The 12,972-nt window shown below is 37.0% G+C and overlaps 1 protein-coding gene across 1 annotated transcript in view; it reads right to left on the minus strand.

The window, feature by feature from the left end:
* Positions 1-12,972, minus strand: part of LOC118923771 (bromodomain adjacent to zinc finger domain protein 2B-like) — a 113,429-nt gene that overhangs the window by 31,231 nt on the left and 69,226 nt on the right. The window contains exon 7 of the mRNA XM_057493915.1: positions 1,173-1,346. Within this exon, the coding sequence (XP_057349898.1) occupies positions 1,173-1,346 (174 nt within the window). The remainder of the gene's footprint in view (positions 1-1,172; positions 1,347-12,972) is intronic.

Genomic DNA, 12,972 nt, shown 5'->3' on the forward strand with positions numbered 1-12,972 from the left:
ATTTTTCAAAAATTGCTCACTGTGAGCCTACTAAATGTGTCAACTAACCTATGTACCCTCTCTGGACATAGGAAAATTTAAACATGCAGTTTTACTAAAACTAGTGTTTATACTTTTATTTGTAGTTAAAAGCATTTGTGCTAAGTAAGAATATTATTATAACTAAATCCCCACTAGGATATTTTTGCTTTAAGTGCTTTAGAAAAAGCTGAAAAGAGACAATCACTCTTTGTATTATCAGATGAACATGGCATATAATATAGATCCTATTGACTAATTATACTATTATTGACAGTATTACAGAAATATGTATTATTGACAATTTTCTACAAATACCATCTTAACTATAGCCAAACATAATTGATTTCTTCTGATAAGTATATAAATTATGCCAGTTAACATGATTATCACGCTCTTTCCAAATTTCTACTTTTACGTATTTTAGCAACATCTGTGAAAACAACAGGAGAGAAAACACATGAGGTCCTCTCACTGGACACATTTCTTGGCTTTCAAGGTGATAAACAGTATGGACCCTGGAGTTTAACAAATTGGAGTTTGGATCCAAGGTGCCACGTATGAGTTGTGTCATCTTGGGCAAGTTCCTTCACCTCTTTGTGTCAAAGTTTCTCACTTGTAAATGGGCATAAATACCTCTTCAACAGGATTGTGGTGAGGGTTAAATGGGAGAATTCATACGTAAAAAACACCTAGCACAGTGCCTGGAAAGTAGTCAACATACTCAATGAAGTTAGCTAACAAGTCTAAAGCACTGAAGGAGGTTACAGATTATAAATCCTGATTTATTTAAATATCTAAGGGGGTTTGAGGAGAAGGCAGATCTTTCTGTATCTAAACATATAGGAAGGACCAAATGAAACAGAAATCTTATCTACTTTTATCATTCCCCCTTGTACATTTGTACAGTGTTTTTATTTCAATGAAAAAGATTGGCAGCACTCCACCACTTATATATTTAGAACTTCCATTTCCAGCGCAGGAGGTCAATAGACTTATTGGTGGCCATCAGGAGAAGCACACTGACCTAGACTTGGAAATCCACTGCTCAGCTGAAAGTGAAAGCCTTCGTACTGGCAGCTCGGGCAGACGAATGAGGTGAGAACACAGGAAAAATTAAACTTATTAAGGAAATGGTTTACATGATAACTTACCTTTTGGTCTGCTAAGCACATGTCTTCATTAGGCTTCTTTAGTTCTTTTGCAATTTCTAATTCTAATCTTCGTTGCTCTAGTTTAAGCTCTTTCTTTAATCGTTTCTCATCACGTTTTTCTTGCTTCGACCGTTCTTTTTCCTTAAAAAGAAAACCATGCCCACATAGTCTCTTTAACCATTATTATGTTTGAAAAGCCATTAGTTAAAATTTAAAAAGTGATCTGTGTTATGTCCATGAACAGAACTGTCCAAGCAGGTTTAAGCGACGGACTTAGGACTGCATAGAAATAACTTATTTTGCTTTTCAGTATTGTCACTCTTTGATTTTCAAAATAATCTTATGACTGTATATATTTTTGTGCAGTTGATCCTTAATCAGCACAGGCTTGAACTGCATGGGTCCACTTATATGCAGGTTTAAAAAAAATACACACACTGGTAACTTTTTTGAGATCTGCAACAATTTGAAAAAACATTTTCTTTTCTCTAGCTTTATTGTGAGAATACAGTGTACAATACATACAACATAAAAAATATGGTTGATGATCTGCTTATGTTATCAGTAAGGCTTCCCAGTCAATGGTAGGCTATTATAAGTAGTTAAGTTTCTGGGGAGTCAGGTGTTATATGCAGAGTTGTTTCCTTAATGTCACATTGTTCCAAGGCCAGCTGTGTGTTCTGTGTGTGTGTGCATGTGTATTCTTGGGCATCATTTTTAACTAGTGATATGCAGTACTTTTTCCAATTAAAAAACCATACCTATAATATGGAACAGAAGGTAAGAGTGTGGTCAATTTTTAGGATAAAACGGAGATTTCCAAGAAATCTTTGAAAATAGTAGGATCTTTAAAACTTGGTGACAGGCATCCATTTTTGTTTACTAATAAAGATACTTCAAGGGAAACATGGTGTCTCTAAATTCAGTGAATTTAGTGAACTTATCCACTATTTTAATTTATTAGTCAAATTAGTCACTAATTTATTTACTGAATTTTAATGAACTGTATAGGACTAATGCAAATCCTGTGGTTCTCGTGTAAGATGACTCAAAGAACCAGTTTCAAATGGCATATATAGACAGTCACAACCTAGGCCCCCACAAGGTCAGTCTCACGTCTTACTCTCAGTGCATTCGCCAGGCCCTAGTGACACTGACACAGCTGGGTTGGGAAAAGTCTGCGTGACAGTTTGAGGCACTGCTTGGATGATGATGTGATGATGCTGCTGAAGATGGAGGAGGAGGAGGAGAAAGAGGAGAAGCAGCAACAAAGCTAAGACAGGTGTACATACAAGGTTAAAACTGACTCCCTCTGCCCCTTGTCTTCCTCACCCCAAGGGCCCTAACTCAGTCATCAGGCTGTACCTTAGTGTATGTCATCCCCGCCCTGCTTAGAATTCACAGCTCCTCCTCCTCAACACATATGCCTTTTTTTTTTTTTACTCTTCCCACAACTACTTCAGGCACTTTAATATTTCTTTTCTGGCTCCCACATAACATAGCATTTATTGAACTCTGGGACAATTATTTGTTTAATGTCTCTCACGTTATTGTGAACTTAGAGTGGTCAGAAGAACTAATTTATTCACCCATTTCTTAATGCACCTATTCAATTCTCAGCTGTACAATTTGCCAGGCACAGTTTTGAGGGATTTTTATCCTTTTCCCTGACTCTCATGTCTGTATCATTTCAACATTCCTCACCAACTGATCTAAATATTGTTTTTATTTCTGACTATAGTAATTATCATCTGACTCTAACGGACATATTTGGTGTGCTTTAGCATATAAAACTTATTTAAGCATGAATTAATGATTAATTCTACAAATGCCACATAAATAAAGATACGTTAACATCTGTACTAGTAGTCATTGAAAATATTCAAGAGCCAGTCTTTTTCTCTACTTTTTACATTTTATATCGTGGACAAACATAATTGATGTTTTCAATTTTCATCTATACACAAACCTTGTATCCAAAAGCAGAGATAAACACCTTTGTTAATAATACTCAAGTTATATTTAGGAATTTTTAAGTATCTGAAATCACAGTCATGAAACCAAATTTTAACCCCTCAAAAGACCCTCAAACAACATCCCGGTAATTAATGGTAACTCTTTTTATTATTGGTAAATAACTGATAACGTTAGGCTTTTGTTTCTATAGGCTTCACTTTTTAATATTGAAACAAAGAGAAAGTTATAATCCAAGAACATAATCAGATTTCAGATGCCATTTGAAACTTATAAACAACACAAAGTAGCTTTAGGGAGATCATTCTGATCGAGAGAAACACCACACAGTACAAAGCATTATCCAACAGTTTGCACTTCTGAGTTGGGGGTCTGCTACTTAAAGAGCTAAAGACATCACAAAAAAACCCATATATAAAGAAACAAATATAAACATACAATAAAAGCACACATTATATACATTTATCTGTGCTAAACATTATTTCATATAGTCATTTTGAGTTTTTATTTTTAATATAATTGATACTGGTATACCATCGCAGCGTTTACTTAAAAAAAAAATAACATGCTGATTCAAAATGGATCAAAGACCTGAATGTAAGTCATAAAACCAAAAAACTCTTGGATAAAAACATCGGGAAAACTCTTTTGGACATAAACATGAGCGAATTCCTAGTATCTCTCAGGGCAAGGGAAACAAAAGCAAAAATGAACAAGTGGGACTATATCAAGCTGAAAAGCATATGTACAGCAAAGGACACCTTCGTTAGAAAAAAAGGAACCCTGCAGTATGGAATATATGCATGAATGACAGATCTGATAAAGGGTTGACATCCAACATATATAAAGAGCTCGTGCACCTCAACAAACAAAAAGCGAATAATCCTATTAAAAAATGTGCAGAGGAGCTGAACAGACAGTTCTCCAAAGAAATTCAGATGGCCAACAGACACATGAAAAGATGCTGCACATCGCTAGTCATCAGAGAAATGCAAACTAAAACCACAATGAGATATCACCTCACACCAGTAAGGATCGCCACCATCCAAAAGACAAACAACAAGAAATGTTGGCGAGGTTGTGGAGAAAGAGGAACCCTCCTACATTGCTAGGGGGAATGTAAATTAGTTCAACCATTGTGGAAAGCAGTATGGAGGTTTCTCAGAAAGCTCAAAATAGACATAACATTTGAACCAGGAATTCCACTTCTGGGAATTTACCCTAAGAATGCAGCAGCCCAGTTTGAAAAAGACAGATGCACCTCAATGTTTATCGCAGCACCATTTACAATAGCCGAGAAATGGAAGCAACCTAAGTGTCCATCAGTAGATGAATGGATAAAGAAGAGGTGGTACATACACACAGTGGAGTATTATTCAGCCATAAGAACAAAATTAATCCTATCATTTGCAAGAACATGGATGGATCTAGAGGGTACTATGCTCAGTGAAATAAGCCAGGCAGAAAAAGACAAGTCCCAAATGATTTCACTCGTATGTGGAGTATAAGAATAAAGAAAAACTGAGGGAACAAAACAGCAGCACAACCACAGAACCCATGAATGGACTCACAGCTACCAAAGGGAAAGGAACTGGGGAGGATGGGTGGGAAGGGAGGGATAAGGGCAGGGGAAAAATAAAGAGGGCCTTACGATTAGCATGTATAATGTGGGGTGGGGGCCCGGGGAGGGCTGTGCAGTGCAGGGAAGACAAGTGGTGATTCTACAACATCTTACTATGCTGATAGACAGTGACTGGAAAGGGTTTTGTGGGGGGGACTTGGTGAAGGAGGGAGCCTAGTAAACATAATGTTCTTCATGTCATAGTGGATTAAGGATAACAAAATAAATAGAAAAAGGTAAGAACTATGACTGTCCTCAACATTTACCTGTTTTCGTTTCTCAGCCTCCAAAAATTTGGCTTTTGCAGCTTCTTCCTTCTTTATCCTCTTAGCCTGTGCATATAAAATAGGTCGCAAAGTCATGCAACAGCACCACCACAACCTGAATATGACCTTAGACTTGGAAACGGAGCTCCATGCCTCGCAAGGTTCAAACAGTATGTAACGTGTATGTAGACAATTACAGATTTCCCCTCAGTTTGTTACGTTTAACATACTGATTTCATTTGTAACGTATAGATTACAATTAAGATATACAAAAAAATTCTTAAATTCGTAAGAGAATGTCAGGTTTTTTTCTTCAAACTCTGTAAAAAGTCTGAAATAATTTGAGTGTTACTTTACCTTAAAACTTAATCACAGAAAAAAATGATGTTATGGCATTTTTTGCTTTTTCTGATTTTTGAAAGTAAATCATGATCACTGTAGAAACTTTACAAAAACGGGATCGATTTTAACAATAAAGGTTAAAGGACAAATAAGTAGCATTTAAAAATGCCCGTGTCTACTTTACTTGAAGTTTCGTTTGTAATACTTAAAATTTGAGATAAATCCATTACTTAAATAACATTAACTCTATTTAACGTACGGTGGTTAAATTCAAGGTTTTTTCCCTAATATAATAGAAACATAACCTTTAATGAAGCACATTATGAATATCAAGCTCATGCTATCAAATTTGAGCTTCATAATCTTACTCATTAACTAGTAGCTTCATAATTATCTAGTAGTAATTGCCAATGTACTTTAATATTTTCAATTTGGAGGGTTTTAAAATTAATTTGAAATGGGTAAGGGAATATGTGTACATGTTTCTGCAAGGAAAAAACCTGTAACTGTGAAAACCTCAGCTAACCGCCTTGCTCAGGGAATAAGCCAATTTTTATGGCAACAGTTTCCGGAACAGCTAAGGGTTTGGATTATAATAATTTTCAACATTAAAAAGCTCGTTTTGGACAAAAGTACTTTGGATAATTTTGAGACATATACACGTACAGCTCAGATAGACACAGTACACTTAACATAATTTGGCTTTTTCTTGAAGACTTGAGCAGTTATTCTTGACATCAGTTACTATACACAGTTTGATAACAGAAATGCCTTTGGGCCACTGAGGTGTTGAAAATTGCTTCCTTTTTAACTACCAGATTACAGACTGTTGCTAGGCTTTGGAGTTTCTGTTTATCCTATTTTCCCTTGCTGTCTTGCAGCTATTCCTTTTGCTGTTGCCAGCATGTCCTTGAGCCCTATTCTGTCAGCCCAGTTCTGTCCGAACTCAGAAAACAAAGCTGGTTAAACTGTTTCCACATTGAACACTCCTACTTTTGTCATGTTTCATTTCTAAATGAAAAGCAGGTATGACTATAAGACTTAATGACGTTGTGAAAAGTAAAGAACATGAATTTTAGCGTATGATCTTTATGACTATATTGGCTATTGAGAGGTTTCCCCTTTCTTTTTTTTCCTTTACTTATTTCCTGGATTTTTACTATTAGGATTAGATAAACTTGCTAAGTAAGGTTCAGAGAGGTCCTTATTCTATACATTATGTTTACAGATAATTTGTGATGGACATGTTAATTTGTATGAGTGAGAGAACAGACTGATAAAATTTTCATTTTTCAGACTTTAAAATACATGACTATATTACTTTAATCATATCAAATTTAAGAATTCTACCTCCAGAATTTGCTGGGCTCGAAGACCTTTTTCCATTCTCATTTGTTGTATTCTCTTAATTCTTTCCTGTAGGAAAAATTATGACAATTTTAGATAATAAGCTAAATATCTAGGAGGAAGGTATTTAAGTGGAATCAAATAATTAAAGATATAAGTACAGATTTACCAAATTTTACCCATGCTGGATATAAATTTTAATTATTTACTTTAACATTATATATATGCCACCTGTCTTAAATTGGAATGACTTTATAAAATGTCTCAAAACAATTTTAAAATACAAATGCTAAATAAGTATATAAAAACAACATAAACCAAGCTGGTTAAACTCAAGTCTTTATAAATATTTGCAAGTACAAGTAATACTCATTTGGAAATAAATATTGGACAGACAAGTAGGATAAAACAGTCTATCAGGAAATCAGGACCCCTAAGGCTGGTCCTGAGTTACTGTCACTCATTGCATGAACTTGGACAAATAGAACTACTCTTGCATAAAATAGGGGAGGCACTTGCTCTTTTTCTCACTGTCACAATTAAATTAAAAACGATTTAAAAAGTGCACAGTACATCACGATTGTACGAAGTATTAACAATTGCCATAACGTGATAAATTACATTACTTTCAATAACTACAGTAAGCCAAATACAGAAATAATTTGTAGTAACTTATAAGTGGTGCTCAAATTATCTAAATGTAATGTACTAGTTATTGTTTGAATTCAGCAATCTAAATTTTGTTAACCTTACATTCTCATTTTAAAAAATCACTCCATATGTTATAAGCACATCGTTAACAATTTCACATACATAAATCCCTTTGAAAGTCCTAAATTGGCACTGATGAGGATACAGTTTTAAAAAAATACACCTAAATTGCCCTACTTGTAAATTGCAGCTGTCCTAGGATTTTCAGAGCCAACACATTCTATACTACCAAATATTACCATACCCACCCCTACTTCCAGATGCTAGTTGTACCTTTTGAAGCAATACTTTAATACATTTTTATTTCGTTTTTTGCATTGATGTTATTGATTTCCTGCAGGGATCCACTGTAGGATAATGAGATTTCTGGAATTTCTGCTGTGATTTTAGAAGACTGATCACTTTCTATGACTTTGCTCATTGTGAACCTAGGTTTTGATTATAGCTCACAAAAATAAAAATACAAGTGTATATTTTCTTTTATTTCCAAGTTGTAGAGAACACTGCATTTGATCCGCATTTGAAATATTTATTTAGATTAGAACTTGAGACCAAAGTGTTCTCTGAATTTAATCTTTAATCATGTCTACAAAAGCCATTCATTAATCTCTTAAGCACAGAAATAGGTATAGAACCTTGGGCTTAACTCACCCAGTGTAGAGCTGTTGTTTTAGTCTGAGTGATTTATACGGATGTACATATATATACTTGGTAGTGCTTTCATTAGCAATAGCAGAGATAAACATTATTTATAAATCAGTGCAGGGGAAGGAGCCAAGATGGCGGCGTGAATAGAGCGGTGGAAATCTCCTCCAAAAAGCCTACATATTTTTGAAAATACAACAAATACAACTATCCCTAAAAGTGAGACCAGAAGATACAGGACAACAGCCAGGCAACATCCACACCTGTGAGAACACAGTGCCTCCGAAGGGGGTAAGATACAAGCCGCAGCCCGGCAGGACACGAGCGTCTCTTACCCCAGCTCCTAGCGGGAGGAGAGGAGTCACAGCAGGGAGGGAGAGGGAGCCCAGGACTGCTAAATTCCCAGCCCCAGCCATAAGCACTAGGAGAGCAGACACACAGCGAGTGGCGAGCTGGATGCTAGAGAAACGGGACAGTAAAACCTGCGAGCTGCCCCCACAGCCGGAGCCCCAGGGACAAAGAAAAGCGAGTGCTTTTTGAAAGTCTTAAAGGGACAGGAGCCTCAAACTGTAGGAAACACCCCGGTGTAATCAGCCCAGTTACTGGGAATACCGGGTAACTCGGGGCGCCCCGAACCCCTGGGTGGCAGCGCTACTCGGAGGCCCCTCACGGTGACAAACAGCGTCCCTCCAATTTCAACTCTGACATGGCTCCGCCATAGCAGAACAGTAGTCTGAGGCCGGCCTCTCCCATGGAAGCAGGGCAGAGATTCCTCCACAACCTCCGGGCAAGAATAAGAAACCCAGTATGCGTGCAGCTGCCCAGCACAAGCCGCTAGGGGTCGCCGTTCTCCCAGGAGAGGAAGGCCACAAACCAGCAAGAAGGGACGACCTCCCAGCGACATACACACCAGCTCCCCAGAACTACCTCTATCGCCATGAAAAGACAGAAGAATTTGATGCAGACCAGACTAATCCAGACATCCTCCCCTGAGAAGGAACCTCGGGAGATAGACGTAACCAATCTCCCTGAAAAATAATTCAAAATAAAGGTCATAACCATGCTTATGGATCTTCAGAGAAATATGCAAGAGCTAAGGTATGAAGTCCAGAGGGAGATTACAGAAATAAAACAATCTCTGGAAGGACTTAAGAGCAGACTGGATGAGGTGCAAGAAGCCTTTAATGGAATAGAAATCAGAGAACAGGAACGCAGAGAAGTTGATGCAGAGAGAGATAAAAGGATGTCCAGGAATGAAAGAATATCAAGAGAACTGCGTGGCCAAACCAAACGGAACAGTCTTCGCATTATAGGGGTACCAGAAGAAGAAGAGAGAGAAAAAGGGATAGAAAGTGTCCTTGAAGAAATAATTGCTGAAACCTTCCCAGAAATGGGGGAGGAAATAGTTCCTCAGACCACAGAGCACACAGAACTCCAAAGAGGACAGCACCAAGACACATAATAATTAAAATGGCAAAGATCAAGGATGAGGATAGAGTTTTAAAGGCTGCTAGAGAGAGGAAAAAGGCCACCTATGAGGAAAAACCCATCAGGCTATCATCAGACTTCTGAGCAGAAACTTTACAGGCCAGAAGAGAATGGCATGATATATTTAATGCAATGAAACAGAAGGGCCTTCAACCAGGAATACTATATCCAGCACGTTTATCATTTAATATGAAGGAGGGAGTAAACAATTCCCAGACAAGCAGAAGATGAGGGAATTTAACTCCCACAAACCACCTTTACAGGGAATTGTAGACGGACAGCTCTAGATGGCAGCACTACCAAGGCTAAACAGATGTCACTGGAGAAAATAAAATCACAGCAAAGAAAGCAGACAGACCAAATTCTAACTGAAGGCAAAAAATAGAATCAACTACACACAAAGGCAGTTAAAGGAAACACAAAAGAGCAGAGAATAAAACACCCAATTTATAAAGAATGGAGGAGGAAGAATAAGAAAGGAGAGAAATAAAGAATCACCAGACAGTGTCTACAATTGCTCAATAAGCAAGTCAAGTTAGGCAGTAAGATACTAAAGAACCTAACCTTGAACCTTTGGTAACCACAAATCTAAAGCCTGCAATGCCAATAAGTACGTATCCTTCAATAATCACCGTAAATGTAAATAAACTGAATGCACCAATCAAAAGATGCAGAATAATACAATGGATAAAAAAGCAAGACCCATCTATTGGCTGCTTAAAAGAGACCCACTTCAAACCCAAAGACATGCAGTGACAAAAAGTCAAGGGATGGAAAATGATATTCCATGCAAACAAAAGGGAGACAAAAGCCGGTGTGGCAGTACTAGTAGCAGACAAAATAGACTTAAAAACAAAGAAAGTCACAAGAGATAAAGAAGGGCATTACATAATGATAAAGGGGTCAGTGCAACAAGAGGATATAACCATTATAAATATATATGCACCCAACACAGCACACCAGCATATGTGAAACAAATACCAACAAAACTAAAAGGAGGAAATAGAATGCAATGCTTTCATTTTGGGAGACGTCAACACACCATTCACTTCAAAGGACAGATCCACTAGACAGAAAATAAGGAAGGACACAGAGGCAATGAAGAACACACTAGAACAGACGGAACTAATAGACATCTATAGAACTCTACATACAAGAGCAACAGGATACACATTCTTCTCAAGTGCTCGTGGAACATTCTCCAGAATAGACCAAATACTAGGCCACAAGAAGAGCCTCAGTAAATTCCAAAAGATTGAAATTCTACCAACCAACTTTTCAGACCACAAAGGAATAAAATTAGAACTAAATTGTACAAAGAAAGCAAAAAGGCCCACAAACACATGGAGGCTTAACAACATGCTCCTAAATAATCAATAGATCAACGACCATATTAATATAGAGATCAAGCAATATATGGAAACAAATGACAACAACAGCACAAAGCTCCAACTTCTGAGGGACGCAGCAAAAGCAGTCCTAAGAGAAAAGCACATAGCAATCCAGGCATATGTAAAGAAGGAAGAACAATCCCAAATGAATAGTCTAATGTCACAATTATCGAAATTGGAAAAAGAACAAATGAGGCCTAAAGTCAGCTGGAGGAACATAATAAAGATCAATGAACAAATAAATAAAATTGAGAAGAATAAAATAGAAAAAAAAAAATCAATGAAACCAAGAGCTGGTTCTTTGAAAAAATAAACAAACTAGATAAGGCTCTAGCAAGACTTATTAAGAGAAAAACAGAATCAACACACATCAACAGAATCAGAAATGAGAAAGAAAAACTCACGACAGACCCCACAGAAATACAAAGAATTATTAGAGAACACTATGAAAACCTATATGATAACAAGCTGGAAAACCTAGAAGAAATGGACAACTTCTTAGAAAAATACAACCGTCCAAGACTGACCAAGGAAGAAACACTAAATCTAAACAAACCAATTACCAGCAAAGAAATTGAAGCGGTAATCAACTACCCAGGAACAAAACCCCAGGGAGAGATGGATTTTCCTCAGAATTTTATCACACATACAGAGAAGACATAATACCCATTCTCCTTAAAGTTTTCCAAAAAATAGAAGAGGAGAGAATACTCCCAAACTCATTCTATGAAGCCAACATCACCCTAATACCAAAACCAGGCAAAGACCCCACCAAAAAAGAAAATTACAGACCAGTATCCCTGATGAACATAGATACAAAAATACTCAAAAACATATTAGCAAACCAAATTTAAAAATACATCAAAAGGATCAAACACCATGACCAAGTGGGACTCATCCCAGGGATGCAAGGATGGTACAACATTCGAAAATCCACCAACATCATCCAACACATAAACAAGAAGGACAAAAACCACATGACCATTTCCATAGATCCTGAAAAAGCATTGGACAAAACTCAACATCCATTCATGATAAAAACTCTCAGTAAAATCGGTATACAGGGCAAGTACCTCAACATAATGGCCATATATGATAAGACCACAGCCAACATCATACTGAATAGCAAGAAGCTGAAAGCTTTTCCTCTGAGATCATGAACAAAACAGGGATGCCCAACCTCCCCACTGTTATTCAACATAATACTGGAGGTCCTAGGCACGGGAGTTAGAGAAAACAAAGAAATACAAGAAATTCAAACTGGTAAAGAAGAGGTTAATCTGTCACTATATGCAGATGACATGATATTGTACATAAAAAACCATAAAGACTCCACTCAAAAACTACTAGAACAGATATCGGAATACAGCAAACTTGCAGGATACAAAATTAACACACAGAAATCTGTGGCTTTCCTATACACTAACAATGAACTAATAGAGAAATCAGGAAAACAATTTCATTCACAACTGTATCAAAAAGAATAAAATACCTAGGAATAAACCGAACCAAGGAAGTGAAAGTCCTATACCCTGAAAACTATAAGACTCTCTTAAGAGAAATTAAAGAGGACACTAAAAAATGGAAACTCATCCCATGCTCCTGGCTAGGAAGAATTAATATCGCCAAAATGGCCATCATGTCCACACCAATAAGCAGACTTGTTGCAAACCCTATCAAATTACCAACAACATTCTTCAATGAACTGCAACGAATAGTTCAAACCTTCATATGGGAACACCAAAGACCCAAAATAGCCAAGGCAATCCTGAGAAGGAAGTATAAAGTGGGGGGGATCTCACTCCCCAACTTCAAGCTCTACTACAAAGCCACAATATTCAAAAATTGGAAAACAATATGTAAGAGAAAGAAACCGTATTATTGTCGACCACCATACAAAAAAGTAAACTCAGAATGGATCACAGATCTGAATGTAAGTCATGAAACCATAAAACTCGTAAAAGAAAACATAGGCAAAACTTTCTTGTACATGAACACGAGCAACTTCTTCATGA

This window comes from Manis pentadactyla, chromosome 16 (assembly GCF_030020395.1).
Source record: "Manis pentadactyla isolate mManPen7 chromosome 16, mManPen7.hap1, whole genome shotgun sequence".
Classification (NCBI taxonomy): domain Eukaryota; kingdom Metazoa; phylum Chordata; class Mammalia; order Pholidota; family Manidae; genus Manis; species Manis pentadactyla.